The sequence below is a fragment of the Phyllostomus hastatus genome, unplaced genomic scaffold (genome assembly GCF_019186645.2).
Source record: "Phyllostomus hastatus isolate PE091 unplaced genomic scaffold, TTU_PhHast_1.1 phas_scaffold_129, whole genome shotgun sequence".
NCBI lineage: Eukaryota > Metazoa > Chordata > Mammalia > Chiroptera > Phyllostomidae > Phyllostomus > Phyllostomus hastatus.
Genome location: NW_025334009.1, coordinates 35,933,980 through 35,957,620, shown reverse-complemented (window position 1 = coordinate 35,957,620; position 23,641 = coordinate 35,933,980). Strand labels below are relative to the sequence as shown.

The 23,641-nt window shown below is 46.4% G+C and overlaps 1 protein-coding gene across 1 annotated transcript in view; it reads right to left on the bottom strand.

Annotated features, from left to right (window-relative positions):
- The window catches only part of CLSTN2 (calsyntenin 2), a 580,028-nt gene that overhangs the window by 81,574 nt on the left and 474,813 nt on the right, over positions 1–23,641 (bottom strand). The window contains exons 6-8 of the mRNA XM_045856852.1: positions 19,884–20,069; positions 9,562–9,810; positions 2,286–2,407 (exon numbers count right to left, since the gene is read on the bottom strand). Of these exons, the coding sequence (XP_045712808.1) occupies positions 2,286–2,407; positions 9,562–9,810; positions 19,884–20,069 (557 nt within the window). The remainder of the gene's footprint in view (positions 1–2,285; positions 2,408–9,561; positions 9,811–19,883; positions 20,070–23,641) is intronic.

Below are 23,641 nucleotides of genomic sequence, written 5' to 3'. Positions count from 1 at the left end.
ACATTTTGCATTTCAGTGATAATTCTGATCTCTAAATTAAAATATTTTAAATTTAGAAATGAAAACATTTTAACTTTTAAATGAGCAAGCTCACCAAAGCAGCAGCACAGAATGATGGAAAAGGCAGGCTCTCAGCATGGTCTTGCTGTGTGACCGTGGGCACGTTAGTGGACCTCGGTCTCCTGCCTCATGCCAGCCCCTGGGCGGGACTGTGGCAGAAATGAGGAGGAGCTCACATGCACAGTGTGTGGCGGTGGCTCGGGTGGTGGTCAGTGGTTCTCAGCTGTCCTTCAAGTCACCACTTTGGGGAACAGATTTCAGAATTCCTAGATTCACCCTATCTTTATCTGTAGAATCAGAATTCCTTCCTCACTCATTTTTATTTTTTTAAAGATTCTATTTATTTATTTTTCAAGAGAGGGGAAGGGAGGGAGAAAGAGGGGGAGAGAAACATCAATGTGTGGATGCTTCTTGTGCACCCCCAACTGGGGACCTGGCCCCCAACCCAGGCTTGGCTGGGAATCGAACTGGTGACCCTTTGGTTTTCAGGCCAACACTCAGTCCACTGAGCCACACCAGCCAGGGCTATTTTTATTTTTCAAGCCCTGTGACTTCATTTGCCTTTATCAGTACTTCTCAATCCCATTTTAGAAAATGCTGCAGGGCATCTATAATTGTCTCAGGCAGTACAGCAATGTTCTTATTAAAACCCCTCATAATATGGGATTTATTTTAATTGACCTCAATTCACATTATGCATTTAAAAACATCTTGTATAAGCCATATGGCACTTTATAAGGTAGCTGAGACGTTGCTGCAAAATCAAATAAACTATGTCAAGATTTCATACCTTCTGCAAGACCTGGAATTTCTCATTCAGAGAAACATATACTAATCAGACACCTTATTTCCAAAACCCCGGGATCCAGCAAAATGGGGTTTATTGGGAATGGATTAGTCAATAGCCACTGGTCTCCCTCAAACATCTTTCCTATCTGCTTGGCATCCTTGACCTTGTCACTTGTCTGATGTTCCACCACTGAGGGATTGCCTGAGGTTAATGAATCTCTTTTAAAGAGCGTATGTCTGCACTTCTGTGTGGGTAAAAGGGGGCAGCAGTCGTTCTCATCTCAATATAAATGGATTTCTCCTGGAATCCTTCCCAGGAGCACTCTCTGAGGTCAGCCCCATGGGGAGTCTGGGAACTTAAGCAGTACTGGGAGAGAGGGTGGGAAGATGAAGGGAATCAGGAGACAGGAGGAAAAGGGTTATGGAACGTTCAGCCCAAGACAAGGGGAGGCAGGAAGCACTCACGGTGGGTTCTGGAGGGAGAACAGAAGACTGAGGTCCCCGGAAGCTCTCAGGATATGGGTGGGCAGAAAAACACACACCCAAGAGTGGTTGTGGCCCCAGGCAGTGAGGCCATGGAATGAGCATCATTTCACCAGTTTCATTCAGCAGACCCATTCTGTAATCCCCTCCCCTCCCTGCTGGCACTCTCCTGCTTGACAATTTAAAACAATTTAAAACAGTTCACACCCCGCTCTTCAAAGCTCACTGAAGGCTGGCTGCACAGACTGCCTCTTCAGTGGCACAGCCACCCAGAGAAGTGAGTGCCACCTCCGCAATCTCCGCGCCGCAAGTGTCAGAAGTAGACACTTCAAAGCTTTTGATTCAAATGAGACACTTCATTTGTCACTGACAAGTGTGACACGGTGGTCCTTGTGATCACAAGTCACGAAGCTCTGGAGTGAGTCACAGATTTTTCCACTTCAGAAAAGAGCATGCACTGCTCACAGTGCACCGTGTCACTGCTTACTTCAAAGTCATCGGGTCCCTGGGTCCCTGTTCTCAATCTGTGCCACCCAAACAAGGCTACACTGTCATTCAAAGGAGAGAGAAGAGCATCAAAGAGGAGACACAGGGCATTTATGACATAAGGATGTGCTAACGAAGATCATAAACTGATCCTGGGAACCAAGAGAAAGAGAGCCAGCTTCCCATGAACTCAATGCAGAGCAAACTGCCAGGGGGGCATGTTAGCAGGTCCGCTGACCCTGTGGGGTCCCAGTTGGAAGTGTGGCCCTCACCACCTCACACTGGTCTTTAAAATGGCCGTTTCCATCCTGATTTTAAGATGCTCTTCATGTCCCTGAGCTAATTCTTCCAAAAATCAGCAAGTGACCAGAACCCTGAGGTGCCTACCCTCTGCCATCATCCCTGGGGCACAGCATGCACCCCTGAAAAGGGGTAAGCAGGGGCCACGCACCAGGTGAGTGCCATACCTGGTCCAGCTTCCAGTGGAACTCCGCAGGGCGGAAGGTGTCAGCCTGGTCAAAGTCCTTCCGCAAGAGGAAGACCAGGCGGCAGTTGTGCACATACAGGGCGTAGTGATGCCGGTTCATTTCTGAAAACAGAGAGAAAGGATTTGGGGGGTGAGCGAACCCCTGTGTCAGTGTCAGCCTCCACTAGATGCGTTTTCCCTCTGCATCACTCAGGTCCTCAAAGGGCACTGGCATTCCAGTTTCTCCTTTATACTTGCTTCTGATGAATGTTCTAGAACATACATGGCAGAGCTCACTGAAATGCAAGAGGATGATTCCAGAAAGCTCACAGCAAAACTTCTGCTTAGAAGTCACCTGGGTGTTAAATACTAACCTAACCTATGCTCAGATACTGTATCAGACCCCGGATAAAAATTACTTAGGTTAACGAGCTTTTATTTTTTTAATTTTTTGGTAAAATACTTCTGGGAGAGTTGAGGGAGCTCTCTGACAATGACATCATTCACTCTGGGATCCTTTAACATAGCTGGTTTCTCTGAGAGTCCTGAGCTTTTATTGCATCAGACGAGGGTACCACAGAGCACCTCTCCTCTGCTCTCTGTGCAGGGAAGGGGAGCTGCCTCCCTTTTAGTTTGCTGGCAGGAGGGGAAAGATGGATTTTCCAACATTACACATAATTCTGTGTCTTTCCAAGCCCACTGTGTCTCTCCTCCACACGCGGACAATGAATGGGACTCTTCTTTTTTTGATATAAAAACCTCCTTTCCACCCTGGCTGGCATAGCTCAGTGGATTGAGTGCGGGCTGCGAACCAAAGTGTCGCAGGTTCAATTCCCAGTCAGGGCACATGCCTGGGTTGCAGGCCACGGACCCCAGCAACCGCACATTGATGTTCCTCTCTCTCTCTCTCTTTCTCCCTCCCTTCCCTCTATAAAACTAAATAAATAAAATCTTTAAAAAAAAAACCTCCTTTCCTGCTTAGGAAATTTCATGTCATCAGTCCCAGTCATGCTGTCCTGTAGCCACCGGTCAGCACCCATTGGGTGGGGAGGAAGAGTCTTTGAGCAACACTCAGAGAACTCACATGTACGATACAGCAGCCCACATAGTAATCTCCCCACAAGACAAATGCTCCACAGAGGATGGGTGGATGAACAGGGAAGGAGGTTCAGTGAGAACAGCATGGGCCCTAGATTCAGACAGACTTTAAGTGGAGCTGTATATTTGGGTGATGCTGGGAGGGTTATTTACCCTCCCAAAACCTGGGTTTCTTTAACACTGTTGGATTATCCTGATCCACAGGAATAGGATCCTGTCCTATCATGAGATAGGCCATAGTGGTTGATTCTTGCACATTAGGCACAGACCTTGCCCATGTGGCCTGAGTGGAAGGACTCAACCCAACTCCACTCCTAGAAACGGGCTCTGATTGGTTCTGGCCAAAAGGCCAGATGCAGATCCCCTTGCCACTGTGATTGGTTCAGGGTCCAGACTAAAGTCCAGCAGTGCAGGCTATTCTCTTGGCCACAGCGCTTCTCTCAGGAATTGGCAATGTCTCAATTCAGGCCAGTGATTCATGAGCTTTTTTGACAGGCTCTGGGAAAGCACTACTTAAGTACTTCTTTTTTTTTTTTTTTTTTTTTTTCCAGAAAGCAAAGAGATACTTCCTTTCTCTCTGGAAGTTGTAGTATATAACTTGGAGGCTTGGTACTGCTGCATCCACATTTGCTAACATGAAATTGATACACTTAGGGTGGCAGAGCTAAGAAATTGCAGGGAAAAGGAGGCAGGCTTTGATCAGACATTGCCTGACGCTGTCTTATCTGTGGAAATTTTCAGTTACAAGAACCTCACATTCCTTTTATTATTTTATATTTTGATTATGTGATACCAGCTTGATCTGTACTTCCCATTCCTTATAACTGAAAGCATCTTAATGGATACAATGAGAAAGTATGTATAAAGCACCTGCCCAGAATGGATGGATGCTCAGTGACTGTTAGTTCCTACAAGGACTGCTGCACTGCTTCATGGCCACGCAGCATAAAAAGGTAGTGTTGGATGCTATTTGCATAAAAGCATACTCGTTCTTTAGAATGCAACCAAAGCATAGAAGGAAGGTGAATGGTCAATTGGCAAATGTGGCAAGGTTAGTCTGGGCCAGTGTCTGCTTTGGGGCTGGAAAATACCCAGGCCTGGTTATAGGGATTTTACTAAATATTTCTTGCCCCCCTCACAATAGCATAACTGATTTCCTATAGTTTCTATTGATACACACCGGGAAAATATAGAAAGAATTTTCCTCTTCAGTTTTATTTGGAGTCAGGAGAGATTGTGGGTAAGGAGACAAGGTGGGTGGAACAAGAAGAATGGAAGAGGTCTAGAGCATCTTCTAGCCTAGAAGGTTTGTCCCTCCCTCTCCCTCCACTTGTCTGCATCCCTGGAGTCACACCCACACCAGGGTACTGGATGTGGCCAAGGGGCTGGTGACCCGATACACTCAGGAATCAGCTTCCTTTCTTTTCCCGGCCTTCATGGTCTTCATTGCAGTGCTCTTTCCTTCTCTTTGCCCACATCTCTGGAAGATCCTAAAGCCTTCTGGACACCTTCAGATATTAAAATATTCTTGTTCTCTCCAAATGAAACCTCAGTCTCTCATCTGATGAAAAGAGCTTCCCACCTCCTCCGCTCAGTCCTGACCTATGGCTTAGTCACCAACAGTGGGGAAAGGATGGGGTAGGGTCTGTTCTTTCATCTGATAAGTGACACTCCCTTTCTCGATGGCTGGGACAGTTGTGCCAGCCCCAATCCCACCTTTGTTGGCCCTTGTCTCTCCATTCCTGGTGTGAGTGGTGCTCTTTCCAGTTTCGTGATTCTTCTCGGCTCCTGCCCTCCCTCAATAACGTCTCCCTCCCCCACATCTGCTTCTGCTGACGACATCCTGTCTTCCTGGCATACAGCCCTCTTGGTTCTAGAATTGCCCATTTCTGGATGCCCGTATGTTTCACAAGAATAAGAACAAAACCACCTGTGCCCTGCCAAATTGCAGTGGGGCACCTGCTTTCCTTTTACTGCTCTCTCCTCATCCCACCACTGAGGCACCACCTGGGCTTGAGGCTCCAGCTTTTTATATACCCTACACTCCTGGGGATGAGTCAAACTTCCGCAAAGCTCCTGGTCTCTGCCCCAACACCAGCCTAGAGCAGAATGAACAATGCTTACAGCTCAGCCTGCAGGCCACTCACTGGAAGAGAGATTGCTACTTCCTCCTTAAAGCAGACAACCTCGGACCTTCTGAGTGGTTTTCTGGGCATTTCTGAAAGTATAGGAGTACCTTTCTCATTCCTAGCAGTCAGGGGACCACCTTAGTACTCTATACCAGGCTGGCATCTGCCTCTCTCACCTGATTGCTGGGCCAGGTTGACCCCTCTCTCTTGGAAAGCCCTGTAGGGAAGTGGCTCTGTAGGTGGCCACTTGTCATTCATTGCTCTCAGATGAAACTCAGAGGTAGCAAGAGGGCTGCATGCCAGGCAGAGGGGATTCTGGCAGGGGGAGCAGAGGTGTGTGGGGAGAGGAGATACTGAGGGAGGGTAGGAAAGAGCACTGCTCACACTGGGAAGAGAAAATTAAGGGCCAACAAAGGTGAGTTTGAAGGGGGCACAATTACCCCCACAGAATATCCCCATGGTAGAGACTGTGCTGTATGTTCACCTAACCCTGTTTCCTTTGCTCCTAGACACACAGCTAAACTCAGTTCACAGCCTCCCTTGTGGTTAGGTGGAGCCATGTGACCAAATTCTGGCCAATGGAATGTGAGTCAAAGTGAGACATTCCATTTTCTGGTCTAGCCAGTAAAACACTTCTGTGCTCTACTCTATTCTAACTTTCTGTTCTGTGGTTGGAAAGGCAGCGCCAAACAATGGAAGGAATCTGGGTCCCTGAATATCTAGGTGACGGGCAGCTTCCTCATCCCCAGTCCCACTTAGGATGGCTGGATACTGACATGAGGGAAGCTGAAATAAAAGAGTGTTAGCCACCAAGATGTTTTTCTGTTGTTGGTGGTAACAGTGGTTTTCTTTCTTACTTTTTAAAGACTACAATTAGCCCATGCTTGCTAATCAATTCTGCTATACAACTTTTTAAAAAAGATTTTATTTATTTATTTTTAGGGAGGGGTAGGGAGGGAGTAGGAGAGAGAGAGAAACATCAATGTATGGTTGCTTCTCGAGTGCCGCCTGCTGGGGACCTGGACCACAACCCAGGCAGGTGGCCTGACTGGGAATCGAACCAGTGACCCCTTGGTTCTCAGGCCAGCACTCAGTCCACTGAGCCACACCAGCCAGGGCTGTTATCCAACTATTTATAAATGAGTTTAGCATTAGTAAGTTTTACTTAGTGGACAAGACAGAAACTAGTGGAATTTTCATGAAGGGTAATTTGGTAATTTACATCAAAAGCCCTCTTAACATTTATGTTCTTTGACTCAGTAAATTCTATCAGATATATCCATAAGGGTATATACAAGAATGTTCATTGTAGCATTGCTTTATTTGCATTTAAAAAAAGACAATCTAAATGTCTAACAAAAGGGAGGCAATCAAAGGATAATAAAGCCATATGACAGAGTTTTAGACTGCCATATAATTTATACTTTTAAAGAATATTTTATCACATAGAGAAATGATCTGGAAATAATATTATATAAAATTAAGAGATAACAGTAGTATCACATATATTATAAAACAGATTAAAAACTGTAAGAACATATACATAGAAATACAAGATTTGGTAATGAAATATACAAAAAATTATCAGAAACTATCTCCAAGTTTAGGATTTTAGGTGATTTGTACCTTCTTTTTTATATTTTTCTGTTTTTCATGTTTTCTGATGTAATAAATGTGCATTGATTTTATTATTTGAAAAAAAAAAGTGTTTCTGATACATAAAAGCCCTAACCAAGCTTAATTTATTCCAGATATTTTAAAATACAGGGCAAGAAGGTGGTTATAGATTTTTTTTAAGCTGGAGAAAAATCTTCCCCGTTTTCTTTGTGCCAGTCTTAAACTACTTTGTAAGGCACTGTCTAGGCTGAGGCCCAAGCTGAGCAGCCCCAGGGCTTGCTGGTTTGAGGGTGCCGAACGGCCCGGTGGCTGGACTGCTCTCATGACAGTGAGGATAGTGAGGTGCCATTGTTCATGCAGAGTTTTCAGCCAGGGCTACCAAAAAGGATCCCCCAGAAACTCAGATTTATTGAGCTGGGGGGTGAGGGATGGCATTTATATATTTTAAAAAGCGTTCCAGGTTATTCTGATGTGTAGCAGGGTTGGGATCCACTGATCCAATAGCATGGGCCTGGAATGCACGGCTGGAGGACCTAGGTCCAAGCCTGTTTTCCTTAGCACTCAGCAGTTATCCTGAGCTAGTCACTCAACCTTTCATGTTCTAATTCCCTTCTCTTTAAGCAGGAATATTAATATCTATCTGACCTGCCTCCCAGGGCTATTGGACCCATTTCAGCAAGGGCTGTATGTGTGAGTCCACTAACCCAGTTCATGCTGCTTTGCATTTCTCAGTACCTTCCTAAGCCTTTGTCTCATTGACTGGCTCCTGGATCACAGTGGGAGCACCTGTTAGGCACTGGGAGGATCAGACCACAGGGCAATTCCTGGGACTGTGGGCTGAACTCTGAGTCTGGTCCCAAACCTCAGGGCCATCTCATGCCGGTCTGCCTTTCTGCCAGAAAGTCCTGGGAAAAATGGGCCCTGGTCCTGGCTCCAACGTAGACATACCACACGACTAGGGGAAGCTGGGTGACTCTCTGTCTCAGTTTCTATATCCAGAAAATGCACTAACATGTATTGCAAAAATTGACTGAAGCAGGAAATGTGGGGCTCTGGTAGCAGCAAAATGTAAAACCCAGAATCCACAATGATAACATCAAGTAAATTAACGGAACACTGGTTTTATTGTATCTGGTGCTGCTAAGTGATTTTACACACTATTTCATGTTTATTTTCCCCATTTTATATTTGAGGAAACTGAGGCAAGGAGAGATGAGCAAATCTTCAAAGGTCATACCTTCAGCAGTAGAAAAGCTGAGATAGGAACTTGGGCCGCCCATTAACAGAGGCTGAGCCATCAGCCATCCTTCTGTACTGTCTTCTCATTGCTGAGGTTATTTATTTTGGGTAATTTAACAAAAGTAGCATTTGAAATGGGAATTTGTGAAATTACAATTTAAGATGGAGTCGTAAAATTTGCATAAGATATCAGAGTGTTGGTGGGTGCACATGCGTGCTTGCATGTGGGGGCAGGCACAAGAGCACAGGACTGGAATTGGCCAGCTCTAAGCTTCCAGCTCTGAGGCTTCCTGGATGTGTAACTCGAGGCAAGTTTACTTAACCTGTCAGAGATGTCCCTTATCCTTAAAATGGGAAACACACTAATGCTTTTACAAGATTGTGGAGATGTGAAACACTGGTTAGAAGAGTAGGAGCTAACACATATTGCCCTTCCTATATGCCAGGTGCTGTTCTAAAGCACTTTGCATACATTAAGTCATTTAATCCTCACAAGGACCCAACAAAGTAGATGACACTGTAATGCCCATTTTATAGACAGGGAAAGTGAGGCACAGATGAGTTAAACAACCTGCCCAAGGCCACACAGCCAATAAATGGTGGCAAGATTTTAAGCACCAAACTATGAACTGCTTTGCACAGCGGGCCCTGCTATCATTATTATGCATGACACTGGTATTCAAACTACTAATTTAAACTAGCAGGGCCCTTTCATTAAAAATAAACTTTTGTTCATATGGGAAATGACATGCAGGTTATGATTATTACAATAGTTGTATTAACTCTGTGTTGTGTATACTCACACCTATAAACGTACTGTTGCCCACACCTGCATATGATATAATAAAGGTGGAGCTGCTGTGCTTGAAGAAAAGATATTCCCCCACACCTGTCTCACATATAGCAGCCCCAAAGTACTTCTGGGAGGCTGGGGTTCTGAAGAACCCAGTTTAAAACCTCCAACTCCAGGGGCAGCTTTTGCATTCTTTGTGTCTGTACATCTGATTTTGTCCTTTTGCTGGTCCTGCTCTACCCCAAGCCCAGGAATCAGCAACCAGAAATCCAGAGACCAGATCTTTTCCCAGGGCCCCTCTCAGGCTCCTGCTTATCTCCCACATCTTCAGTGGCTGTGTCTCTGCCTGACCTGCTGGGACATCACAGGCAGCTACCAGAAGGGCCAGGCTTGAGACTCACCAGTTTTATCTGAGTTGCAGAGGATGGTTTCCTTCTCTGCCCTCACACCGGGGCTGGGGCCGTGTTTCATCCACATGGTGATGGTGAACTGGTCCGTCAGGTTCTTGGGCACAATCCCGTCAGGGATCTTGGCACCCTGCCTGCCGTCGAACTTGAAGATCATCTCACTGCTGTCCACCAGCAGTCCCGCGGTCCAGTTCATGGCAGCACTGGGGGAGGGCAGGAGGTCGATGATGCCAGAGGAGGCTCCTGCAGGGGACGGGGAACAGAAAGAAGAAAGGGTCATCCCTCATGAGGTGGGTGGCCTCTCCTTCTATATTCTGCTACTAGGTCAGGATTAACTACCCTTGACCCTTGAACAATACTGATTTAAACTGCATGTGTCCACTTATATGTGACTTTTTTTCCATAAATACTGTAAATGTATTTTCTCTTTGATTTTCTTAATACCATTCTTTTCACTAGCTTATTTTATTGTAAGAATATAGTATTAATACATATATCATACAAAATATGTGTTAATCAGCTGCTTATTTTATCAGTAAGGCTTGCAGTCAACAGTAGGCTATCACTAGTTAAGTTTTGAGGGAGTCAAAAGTTATACACGTATTTTTGGGTATGCTGGGGTCAGCACCTCAACCCCACATTGTTCAAGGGTCAGCTGTACTCAGTGTACTTATTCAGAGGTCTGTGCCCAGCCCAGAGCTACATGACATAGAAAAAGAAAGGCCAATGCTATCCCTGCTCCTGAAATGCCTATGGTCTTCGTGGGGAGGCATCAGTAACCTACTTGGAAAAGTTCTGCCTGTGGCAAGACAGAGTGCAGTTAACTACCACACAGGGAATAGGTGCTGGAGGAATTTAGGAAAATGGGAATCCCCTGTGGGCGTTTGTGAAGAGGCAAGGTTCCTGGAGAAGGCCAGGGTTTGACTGGGATCAACAGATCCATTCGTGCACTCATCTGTCCGTTAACCTGTCAGCCACTCACTGAGCACCCACAAGATGCCAAGACCCCTGGCAGGTGCTGGTGACGTAAAGGAGAATCAGCACAGGCCCTGAATCAGGACCAACAAGTCGACAGATGACTATGATCAGGGCTGTGATGGAGGAACATTCTAGGTCCCAATCCCATGGGGAGTGTAAGCCACCTGTACTCACTCTACTTTATTTTATTCTTTAAAGATTTTATTCATTCATTTTTAGAGAGAGGGGAAGAGAAGGAGAGAAATGTCAATGTGCAGTTGCCTCCCCTGCACCCCATACTGGGGACCTGGCCCAAAACCCAGGCATGTGCCCTGACTGGGAATCAAACTGGTGACCCTTTGGTTCGCAGCCCGTGCTCAATCCACTGGGCTACACCAGCCAGGTCACTATACTGTTTTAAAAATAACCATTTGTGCAGGCTAAAGGGTACAGCAGTTCAGTTCTGGAGTCAGCCAAACTTGACTCTGACGCCTGCTAGCATGACTTGTAGCCTTGTTACCGTGCAGAGGTCATTTAACCTTTCTGACGTTCCACCTCCTTTTACACTATCTCCCTGCCCAGGGTGTTGTGAGGACTGAATAAGAGATTGCATTAGAGCTTTCAGCAGCCTGCTCACCACAAGGTGCACGCTCACTTCAGATTAGCTATCACTTCATCATAATTATTATAATTATTATTATTCCTGGTACCACTGTGATTCCAGACCAATGCATGGGGACTTAACCTGAAGCAGTGGGAGTATCATGGGCACATTTGTGTCTTAGGAGATCACACCTACAACTTTGTAGAGGGCAGAGCTGAGTGGGAGGGGCTGGCCTGAAGAGAAGGTTGGATTGCCCAGCTGGGAAAATCCTTGAGCTTTTACATCCTTACTTTCTCCACATCCTTACATTCCACACAGGAGCAAGGCTCAGCAAGGAAGAGGTCCTAGGGGCTTCCTTATACTGTCAGGAAATAAGAGCTAGAGCATCTAAGGTGTGCCCGGTGCTGGGGGCCACAGGTATAGGGGCTCTCTTCTGGCTCAGGACTGACCAGTCTGTGGTAAACGCTGATGGGTTTAATGGATAGTGGTTGGGTATATTGCCTGCCATTTGTCAGGGATCACTGAACTTCTGAATTCTGCATAACAAAGCCTCATCTCACCCAGGAATTGGGTTCCAAAGTCAGGTACCACAAACATCTCCTATAGTTAAAATGACCCTTGAAAATCCCTCAGGAAAGGGCCATATTGGAAACCAATACACTTCTTTGAAAATGTTCAATCCAGCCACTTTTGCCTCCAGCCTTGGAACAGATCATTGGGTCTGAGGTTGAGCACTCACTGGCTTGCAGTTGAAAGTTTTGTTATGGGGAAAATATGCTCTGTTTAGCACTGCAAGAGGCTCACCTTGGACAAGCTTCTAGGAACTGCAGATTCTGAGAGGGTGGAAGAGTTCAGCCTCCCATTCATGGTCCCCCTGTCACTTATGCATATCAAGGGCAAATGTGGGCTGTGTTGACTACCTTATTTATATGCATTTTTCTGAGAGTTTTTGGTTGGTAGCATGCTTGGCACCCAGTAGACAATCCAGTGTACAACTGCCTTTCCTCCCATCTAGTGCCTCCATGAGATGCTTCTGGCCACCTACCTAATGCTCACATGAGCCTGCCCATCCAGACAGACTCCTGTCCACGCCCCACGTCTCTTGTCAATGTTTACTTGTTCTCATCCCATTCCCCTAGGGCCTCCATTGGTGTCTATTTTACTTATCTGGGAAGTTAATTCACACTAATGTTTTAATGACTAACAAAGCCTTAAGGGTTATCACCCTCCATAGCTATTTGTTTTTTTTTTTTTGGGGGGGGGCTTTTAAGCCATTTTATTGTATTTTTTCATTTATTTATTTATTTGTTTGTTTGTTTATTTATTTATTTTTTACAATTTTTTGTTTTTCAAGTACAGTTTTCTGCCTTTCCCCCCATTCCTCCCCACCATCCAAGCCCTCTCTGCCTCCCTCCCCCATTTCCATAGCTATTTGAATGAATGAAATCCACCAACATGGTGGAAGGTAAAGACTTGGGGGTAGCTTAGGAGTGGGAGATATGTGGTCTTCAAAACAAGTTCATTTTCTTAGAACTTCCAGACTAATGCAACACGGTAACAATTTCTTTGATCCGTAATTAAGTTGTCTCTGACACCAAGATTTGTCCAGCACGGAGACAGCCTGGTGACTGGGGCACACACAGAGTGTGTGTTGGTTCCTGAAACTTCAGGTGGCCAGAGAGATGCAGGCTGAGCACTGAGGGCTCCTGACTTCTAGCTCAAGCCAATGCAGCCAGCATCACCTAGCAGGGCCCAGGGCAGAAGTGGGTGGGCCAGACTCCACACAGTAGAACCAGGGTGGAATGTGCCAGGGCTCAAAACTCCACCATTTGAGGGCCTTTTGTGGCTAAGGACCATGCTATTGTTAAGCAAATGTCCCTGTAGAATCCACACTGTTATTAGCACCTTAGACTTATAAGGGGGATACTTCTAATTTTCTCCATAAAAGGTATACATAGAGAGGGAGAGGTATAATGTAAGTATAAGTATGGGGTGATGGGGAGAAGACAGAAAAAGATTGGGAGGCAAAATTAGTTTCATTTGACAAAGGCCAGCCCTGGTCAGGGTTATTATGTACATATGTCCTATACATACAGAAGTTTATTTTTCATAGTTACAGGGCATTATCATTATTTTCCTAGGAACCTTTTTGGGGTACTGAGTCCAGACCTAAATTAAGTACTTCAAAGCTTTTTCTTAGTTACTCAGCTATGTGGTGAATATTGTTACGATTCCACTTTGCAGATCAGAAACCTGAAGCTCAGCAAGCCCAGGATCACAAGCAGCTAGTGAGAGGCCTATCATCAGGGCTTTCCAGTTCTTTCCTCTCCCCTGAGACCTCCCCACTGCATCACCTCAGTGAACCTGGAGGGGACTCTCATAACCTCCTGTACATTTTACAAACATAGAAACTGAGGGCCAGGGAGGGGAAATGACTAAGACCACACAGCCACACAGCTAGCTAGATGCAGGCCCAGCTCTCAGACACCTAGCTTTCTACCACACAGTATAGTGTCCTGCCAAGCACAGCCCAGTCCCCTGGGACCCAGCTCCCTATACAGGCAGCTGTCTGCAGAAAGGTGCATGGAAGACAGCATGTGACCTAGCAAGGCCATGGATGCAGAGCTCCCTTGTCTTCCCTGGTGAGGGGAGCAGCAGGCCACCCTGTCTAATCCACAGATGTTGCCTCCTGGGAAGCCTCAAGCTGCATTTAACCAGATGGTGCAGATTTCCACAAACTCAACAGCTTGTATTTCATTTTTCGATGCACTTAAACAAACAGAGAGATGTGCCTTCTCCCAAAGTTCTTTTCTCTCTCCTCTCCCCAAGGGATCCTGCGGAGAGCAGTAGGTAAACAGATACATCACTAGCAAAGATGGTATGGCATTGTTTGCACATTAGGGTGTATTTAAGATGCTCCTTGGGATTCCTCCACAAAGGTCCCTGGGACCCACTGGCCCACCGAGAGGGCACACTGGTCTGGGGCACAGCAGCTGCAGCTCAAACGTGGTGGGCAGGGGAGGGCTGGAAATCAGAGGGCTCAAGGTGGGGAAGCCTTTGTGAACCAACAAGTAGATAAAGACAGGGGTGAACAAGGCAGATTTCAGGGTATGCTGTAGTGTGAGAATCCAAATAAGCCTGGGGGAAGTTGTTACTGTCTGGCCCACTTAGTTGAGGGGTTTCCATTCTGCTCTGGGTGGTCTTGGTGAGGGCAGAGTACCCTTAGCACTTCAAGGTGGAACTGTGGCAATGGTGACTGACATGCCTCCTCATGGTCTACCACAGCACAGGAAGGGGTGGGGATAAGCAACAGGGTCTCAGGGGAGAGGAACCATCATAACCAAGGACAGAGGCCTCATTCTGCAGAGTGTTCTCATGATCGGCAACATCTCCGTATTAGTTCAATGAATGTTTGTGTCATGTCTCAGCCATGCAGGTACTGCAGTGAGAATGCAGCACTAAACTAGAGAGAAATGGGCCCTACCTGTCAGGACCCAGTACAAAGCCTTTGGGTGGAGCAGTCCAGTGGCAGAGAGTCTCAGGGGAAGCAGGGAGGCTCTCTTGACAAATGCACTAGTAGGACTGCACAGTGGCAGAGTGCATTCTGTTCCCCACATGCCTCTCTGACCCAGTGATGTCACTTGGTCATGTGACTTGCTATGGCCAATGAAATGTGAGTGCAAGTGAGGTGTGTCATATGAGGGCAGAACCTTTGAGAGCCAGGACATGGTTCTCAAATGTGTCTTTTCCAGGTGCCATGCGAGCAGCAATGTTCTAGTAAAGGCTGCTCCTTTAGCCTGATCCCAGTCTGAAGCCCACATGGAATAGTCATGGTCAACCCAAGAAGAATGTGTGGTGCAAGTGATAAATAAACCTTTGTTGTTTTCAGCCAATTAGATTTTGGGATCATCTGTTACTACAGCATAACCTGCTACCCCAACCGATAATCCACATAAGTGACTGATATCAGTAGATGTAATTCCCATTTCACCATCTGCACAGCTTCACAAGGACACAGAGGGCTTCCTAATGTCATTTCAGGAGCTCAGACCCTACTGACCCTATGATAAGACTATATCATTCTACCTCTGGAATCCTAGACAAGAGGGGATCCTCCAAGATGTTGGATCTCTAAGTAAAGCAATATGGGCTTTGGATGAGGGGTGGGCAGCCAGTTTCCTAGGGCAGGGCCATGGAAACCCAGTTGCTGACCAGCCTGGGCAAGGCTACCACAGACAAAAACCTTCTCCCCAGGATAGGAGGGCATGCGGTATGGTAGCAGCATAAAAACCTCAAAGGCATAGGCACACCCAGAAAGATGCTGGCTGCTCACTCTCATCATCCATGAGTCAGAGTGTGCAGCTTTTTACTGGTGTATGATTAATACTTTAATCCAACTCCCAACAGGCATGCATCAATTTTCCTTAAAGTGAGAGGTCCACTTCAGTTTTCTGGGGACAGTCAACTGGCTGTGACTAAGGCATGAATACGGTCCCCTGGAAGCTCCAGCTCTTCAGGGGTATCTTGGAGAAGCTTCCTGTAGTTGGGCTATTCTGAGGGTGTGAAAACTTCTGTCAGTGATTCTTGGTGAGGACAGCTTGTTGTGCTTTAAGGTGCAGTAGAAAACCATTGACTTAACTTTTTCAACATGTCTGTCTAAACTGTTAAGGGGTCTTCTTATGTTCCATATAGCCATAAGAGTTACAGCACTTGGACACTCAACAAATATTAGTTGAATTAATAAATATGTAAATGAATGAATGAATCCTCTGTGAAAACTTCCTGGCTCACAAGTGCTTAATTCTGAGAACAACTTAATGTCTAGCAATCTGAACTATTCTGACAGATCAATCACTTAATTTAGTAGTATGCTCTCATTCTGTGGCCTTTCCTTCAACAAGATCTGTCCTTGCAGTTCACAACTCCACATACAAAACAGCTGGCCAGGTGACGAGCTGCTGGACAGCTGCCAGGAGTCCCGTGATCCTGAGGAGGAACAGCCCCTGGCCCTGGGCTGTGAAGGCGAGTGTGTCACAAACTACTTTTCTATTTACTATAATATGTGGTGACTTAAGGTCATCAAAGCAGACCTTTTCTTGGGCTGTTGTTAATGTCAAATTTAATTTGGCCAAGAGTTCTTACCAAGGGTTTCACCATGCATTTCATACTCAAGGCAGTGCTGTGACACTTCACCTCCAGGAAGCCCAGGTACTGAGATGTACCTTCATCTTCAATCTCTGAATTAAGAGGAAATGATAAGCAGTTTGCCCAATTTCTTCTGGAAGCCTGGCTTTATGTAAAGCAAGGGCAGTAGAGGGGACTTCTTAGGCTATATCCAGCCCACAAGCTGAAGGGGGCATGGGATAAGGGCCCTGGATATGTTTGTTTCAAGGCAGAGTAGGAGTGTCTCAGTGTACAAACCTCAGGCAGCATTTCACTGGAACCAGAGGCTACAAGTGCTGCAGCTCCTGTCAGGTACATCCTGACAGTAGGCTTTGCACCTGTTATTGTCCAACTCCCCTATCACTGCTCCTCATGGAGCTGATGTTGCAGGAGAAGGAAGCAGGTGGGCAATGGCCAGACTTCATAATGCCCCTATGGGGAGACACCTCTGCTTGGGTCACCACACAATTACAGCATCACAAAAGAGAGAGCAGAATTCAAAGTTACCCAGCAAGTACCTTGGGATTGTCACCCTGGTGAACATGGAGGGCAAGAGAATATTGACTAAAGAAAAGGGATTAGAATGAGGAAGAGGAAAGAGAGCATCCTAGCAGGAAGAAAACATGAGCAAACTCTTAGGGATGAGAATAAGCCAGGCACAAGGATAAGAGAGATGTGCTGGCCAAGAAGAACATCAGAAGGAAACTGGCTATGATAATGGATGGGCAGGGTGCAGGCAGGTCTTCTGGAGAGTCAAGGGTCAGGCTAGAGCTGGGCACACACACCTGGATGTTCCACAGGTGACAGTCATTGCCCCTAACTCTGCTCTTGCCCTGGATTCCTAGTTCTCACTGGAGGTGGCCTCACCCAGCTACACACTCATCCTGGAGTCATCTTAGATTCCTTCTTTCTCACTCCCAACAGCTAATGCATCACTAAATCTTACCAATTTTGCCTTTGTGCTCTGTCTTAAATTCATATCAACTGCCATTCCCTTGGTTCAGAACTAATTATATCTTTCTTAGACTATGGCAATAACATCCTAATTGGTCTCCCTGTTTCCATCCAAAGTCAAATAAAGATTTGTAGAATACAAAATGCATGAATGCTGAGGCTTAAAATGTCATGGCAGTTCCCTGGTTAGGAAACTCCATAAGAAACTTGCCTACCACCCACTGAAACACATATAGAAGCTTGTTCCCAGAACTTCAGGTTCCCACAGGAGTCAGGAATTACAACCCAGACTCTTTTAGAAGAGACTGAGCCTGCATTTCCTTCGCAGCTTGCAGACATCCTGGGGCCTGATGAGCTGCCTCCTTCCGAAGGAGACTCTAGCACCAGATGTGCATCTGATTCTCACTCTTTTGCATCTGCCCGTTTTTTCCCAGAGCTCTACCTCAGTGCAATTCAACATTCAGACTCATAATATAGAGGCGGGGGTGGCCCTGCCCATCAGGGTTACTTGGATAGAGTTGCCATCAGTGCAGAGGGTGGCACTACCAGGAAGGTTCACCAGAAAGACACGCAGATGTCTCTTAACAAAGGGTCTCTCCAAGCACCAGATAATCTTGCATGCACCTTGGGGGAAACTGCTTTCCTCACTGAATTAACCTGCCCTCCTGCAAGGGGAGCTGGCAGCGCAGAGGAATGAGCTGTGTTAACACCAAATGCAATTTTGTTCTCAAGTTTCTTACCTCAGAAAATCCTTCTCACTCTCCATATCTCCTCATCTCTCCCAGCAACATTCAAAATCAAATCACAAGTGCATGCCCTTGGGCCCATCTGATCTTTAACAAGCTGACTCCATCATCTCCTTATAACCTGGAGGAGTTTAGGAAATGACTATAACCCCCGGTAGCTCTTAGTGGAGTGGGGTCCAGCCGACTCATAATTTAGGTGCAGAGGAAGCAAAATGGGATATTCATTCAAAGTAAGCTGTCTGAGATGGCTCTCCGTACGCAGAGTGGGGGAGAGGACTGGAGGCAGTTTTCTGAATATTGCAGGTCCCTTATATCCATTTTTGCAGGAGCTGTTTGGGATATTGATGGTGTGGTGGTTTCCCCACTCAGCTACATCCTCCTGGAGATGTCTGCATTCCCACAGGCCTTCCTTGCCGGCCTGGTGACATGATAAATGGAACATGGTGATACCCAAGTGGGGTTTATTTCACATTCAGTTCTAAAAGTTTTGCTTGGTTCTTTAGGCAACCAACAGTGTGGATGAAGGTGTGTGTGTGGGGGAGGCACAGCGTTAAAGAGGAAAAAGTGTTCCCAAAACAGTAGTGGAGGGACCCCCAGGAGGGGATGGTGGGACAGTGTGTTCAGGACGGTGTGTTCAGGAGCCCCCTATCCCTTTGTAGAAATGTATTACCCCAAATACAGGCCCCATATAAGAAGACTAAGTTCCCCACAGCTCTGCTGCCGAGTCACATGTGAGCTCTTGAGTATTTTTGAAGAGAACAAAGAAGAAATAAAATATATTTGGGTAGTGATAAAGGAGGCCCATCGACACATCAACAATCTTTTCTACAAAGTCCATGGGACCATTCCCACCGTACTGAACATCTTCTTATTCTACAGGCTGACTTGAGAGATTCACATTCTAACTCCAAAGGCCTGGCCTCCCATCGCAGATACTGAGCTAAAGAGACTTTCCTTCTGATAGATCTCCCTTCAACTTCCGGCTACCACTTTCTATCTGTGTGACCTTGAACAAGTCATGCTCCCCCTCTGGACCTCAAATCTTACCTCTTTAAAGTTGGATGAATAAACACCCTCCCCACACTGAAGACAAGAAAATCAAATAAAGAAATGTGTGTGAAGAGTCTGGCAGACTGTGCAAAGTAGGTGCTCAGTAAAGCTAAGCTTCCTTGTGTAGCACCCCTCCCTCAGCCCAGTTACCTACTTGCTGGCCTGCTCCTTCCTCACAGCACCATCTCTTAGCCCACGGACAGCAGACCCCCCCACCTGGACACCTTGGCTTTGCCGATCTCTCCCCCACGCAAGCCCTTCTCTGATGTGGGCAGCCAGGCTGTGCTTTACTGGCACGCCACCTGAGCAGTGTCACAGGGCCCCCAGTTTGGTGTGATGCTTTGTGATTTTATTATTAAAATGCTTCATGATTTTTTGAAGAAGGGTCTCGCATTTCATTTTTCATTTGCATGGGGCCCTGAAAATTATGTAGCCGGTTCTGTCGGGAGGAGACAAACCTCTCCCCTAGGGACTGACAGCGCCCCTCATGTTGGCCCCTGGTCAGATGCCTCTCTATAAACCAACACAGTGGAAGGAAGCCTGTGTTTCTTCAGGCCCTCTACCAGGTGCTCTTGAACACATTGTGTCGTTAATCACTCTTCTACTGATGAGAAATGGAGGCTTTGTCACTTTACTTGATCTCAGCCATGCCACTGGTAAATGGTGGGGTCTGATCAGGTGTGCGTGCTGCCAAAGCTGTGCCTTTGGACACTTTAACCTCACCAAATAAACTTAATATTCATCCAGCAGTTACATATACTAATGTGGTAGGAAGGGCTCATTTTCCCATAACATGATAAGATACGCTTTGTATTAAAAAGTTCCCACAGGGAAAAACCTACCACATAATTTCTGAAGGGATTTCTCGGAGTAGGTCTCCCGGTCACACCCCTTCCCGATGTAATTGGTCTGCAGCTCTGTGGTGATCTGGATGGAGGACACGGCCCCGTCGCACGTCTCCAGGTGGATGCTGGGGAACAGGGGCACGCTCCCAGAGCCAGGCTGGTACTCAATCCTCTTGGCCCAGTCTGCATAAACAAGGGAAAGGTTAAAGTGAGTCAGGTACAGCCGGTTCTGCTGTGACACTTGTTTTGAATATGTGAATTTGTTCCAACACAACTGATATATTAGGGAATAATTTGAAGGTAACAGGAATTTCACATCTGCTTATGCAAAATTGCTTCCCGAGAAATACTAGGTGAGTGCAGGGAACTGCACCCAGCTGAAGCCAGCCATTTAACCAGGCACAAAATGTGCACATGTGCACATCTCAAACACCTTCCCGCTACTGGGTTTGCCCTGTGCTAGGGGCTGCACCCACCCGCCTCTGTGGCTACAAACTCACATCCCATTCGGACCACCCACCTTTCACCCATCACAGTAGCACACAAGCTGCAACCCTCCCCACATCCACCCCCATGAGCAAAGGCCAGCCCTCTTCAAGGTCAAGTGCCCTCCTTATTGTAGTACCTCTGTTTCTTAGCCACTTAACCCATGTAAAACTGTGCTAATGTTTTTTTCTTCCCCTCTTTTTTATGTGTCACTGATGATGTTTTTGAGTGTTGGGCCCCTTGCCCCATTTCCCCGCTTTTGTCTAATGTGGTGATTTTTAGGAATGCATATGTCTTACAAAACAAAAAACATACCAATAGTTCACAGACTACATGAGGTCATGAGGTAGGGTGCAAGTATTCTTTCCCAAACATTCAGGACTGTGACCCACTTAAGGAGGACCCCACTTAAGGAGGGTCCTCATTGTTTTTAGTTGACAAATAATTTGGAGACAAGAAAGAACTGGACAGAAGTAAAATTACAACTAACACAGCACCACGTGAACACTGGAGTTGAGTGTACACATTAACGCATTGAAACAGCACTGCCAGTGGTTGGGAGTCAGAGCCAGGTCCAGGCACCGTTACCAGTGACCAGCGACAGTGCCTGCCGACTCAGTGAGCATCCCACACCCCACAAAGATGCACGTCTGAGAGGTTTGTGCCGCTAAGGCCAGCTTGTGGGTAGTAAAACGAGGGAATTTGAATAATGAAGAAACATGGGTTATGAAAACTATTAGTTTATGAATCTCAAATGTTTGTCACGTAGAATGTTGTTGGATGTTGTCCTTTGTTGAAGTAGAAGTGGAAATCTATGGAACTGCTTGCCCTCACCCATGAGAAATTCAGATAGTGCTGTATTTGTGGGTCAGTCTGCAGCCACCAGGGGCCTCCTCACAGGCTCCCAGTGGGCCATTGGCCGTCAGCTTGAGCTGTGCCAGTAGAGTGGAGAGGGCCAGCCTTAGGGGCCAGCCAGATGACTTTGCTCACTGAGCAACCATTTGTTGGGAGTTTCCATGTACCAGGCTCTGCTTGGAGTGTCATGGATAGAACAGTAACAAAGTCAAGAAAGGTCCTCGCCTTGTGGAGCTGGGGGAGAGAGGCAGATGATGAATAAGTGTACGCTGTCCTATCAGAGAGGGTAAATGCTGTGAAAGGAAAAGCAGTCACAGAGATGGTGTCTTTAGAGCAAGAGAGTTCCTGTCTGAGCTTAGGCTTGAATGCCAAGCATGAATGTGTGGGAAAATTCAGAAAAGCTTGTTTGAAGCAGATGCAGCTATAATCTGGGCTTGATTCTATCAGGTCAGAAAGATCATGGGCAGAATAGTGAGGTCTCCAAGGCTCAGGCACCTCATCAGTAAAATAGGGGCTGTTGCACTGACCTTAGACAGAGTTGGGGTGTGGACCGAGTGCAACAATGTGGGCCTGGGATGCAGTAGGGCCCTGATTAGTGTTGTTCTGGGAGAGGAAAGGAGATGCATGGTCTATGTGGGCAGTATCCCTCTACACTGCAACCCTGCCACATCTTTGATAACCATGTAACCTGGGTTTATCTCTGAACCCCCACACTAACCAGCTACTCTTTAAGGGGTTTTCTCAGGGCACACCATGAGCAGAAATAGCACACCAGGGCTGCAAGGTTCATCTCCAGGGAACTTGCCATGGGAAGATACTTGGATGAGAAAGATTATGTGTAGAAGAGAATATACCCAATTACACGTTTTTCCAGGAGCCACGTCTGGGCTGGTCTATCATCTCCCTATGGAGCTGCTACAGCCCATGCTCCAGAGGCTCCAAGTTCAGTCTTAAGGACAAACCACTGGAAGATGGGAGGGCTTTTTGGAGGATGTATCTGAAAGTCACAATGCTGTAAGGAGCAGTTCACAAACACACCCAACCTTGTAGTGTGTCTTCCTTGAAGTGTATGTCCTTGAAATGTTTCATGCCATTCCATTTGATCATGCTCTTTCTTCTGCGTGGTGCTCCCTTTCTATCCCTTTCTGTTTTGTCATCTCCGTGGGACCTTTCAAGATTTTTGTGGTCTGGGTAGAAACCCTCCTCTGTGCTCTCACAGCATCCTAAACATTAGACTGTGGTGTTAGACTCCAAGCTTCATGGTTACTCTGAATTGCCATTATGCTGCACAATGCCTACACAGAGTAGATGCTCACCAGATAGTTCTAAGGAGTGTTAATGAGTCCTACTGGACGTCATATTGAAATTAACCATTCGTGTGTCTGCCTGCCTTCCCCAGTAACTATAAACTCTTTAAAGGCAGGTTTGTGATGTTTATTTTTGATCCTTCCACACCTGGCTCAGCACACAGGAAATATTAGCCAGGTGAATCTGGGGATCCCCAGACACCTGAACTTGACTGCTGCCCTGGCAGCCCTTCTTGAGCCACAGGCAGAAGCCATGGCCTGTACACAGCCCCTCCCCTCAGGCCTACAGCACCATCCATCCCAACAGCCGCCCAGGACATGGTTGGTTCTCTTTGTTCTCAGCAGGGCAATTGGTTCAGAATTGATGATGGAAGAACTTGCTTCCTAATAACAAGAAATGACACCAAGGAGGAGATCTCTTTTCCTTCCCTCCCTTACTCCTCTCTCCTTGGATCCTCCCCTTCTGTTGAGATGGAGATAAAACAATAGAGACAGTGGTTTTGTGCATGGAGCCTTGGTAGGAGTCCCACAGCACCAGTGCCTTACTATATGATTGCAATTTTGTCTGCTCCTTATAAACCCTCAAAAGCAAGCCTCATGAGGTCACCAAAGCAAGTGGCAGAAGTGATGTTCCTAAAAACTCTTTTTGTGCCTGATTTCTCCCCAGGGAGGGCCTGGCTTCTCTAGCCATACAGTGACAAGAGGAATACAACTCTACTAAGGCAGAATTTCCCTGAGGCTCCCCTGCTCCTTCCAGTGGGTCAGAGATGTCCCACAACACCTCCTCTGGAAACCTCTTCTGTTGGAGAAGCCTAGGACACCCTTGGTATCTATTCCCATTATTCTGTGGGCATTTCAGGCATTTTTCCCTCATCTAGATGTTTTGGTGGTTCTCTCTGATAAAATTCTACCTCAAATCCTTAAAAAAAAGGTGCAAATAAAGAAGCAAATAAATAATGAAGGAAAATCAGTGAAGGTAGCCTTAGCAGAGTTTTATTCCTCTTGTCACTGTATAGCTAGAGAAGCCAGGCCCTCCTTGAGGAGAAATCAGGCACAAAAAGAGTTTTTAGGAACATCACTTCTGCCACTTGCTTTGGTGACCTCATG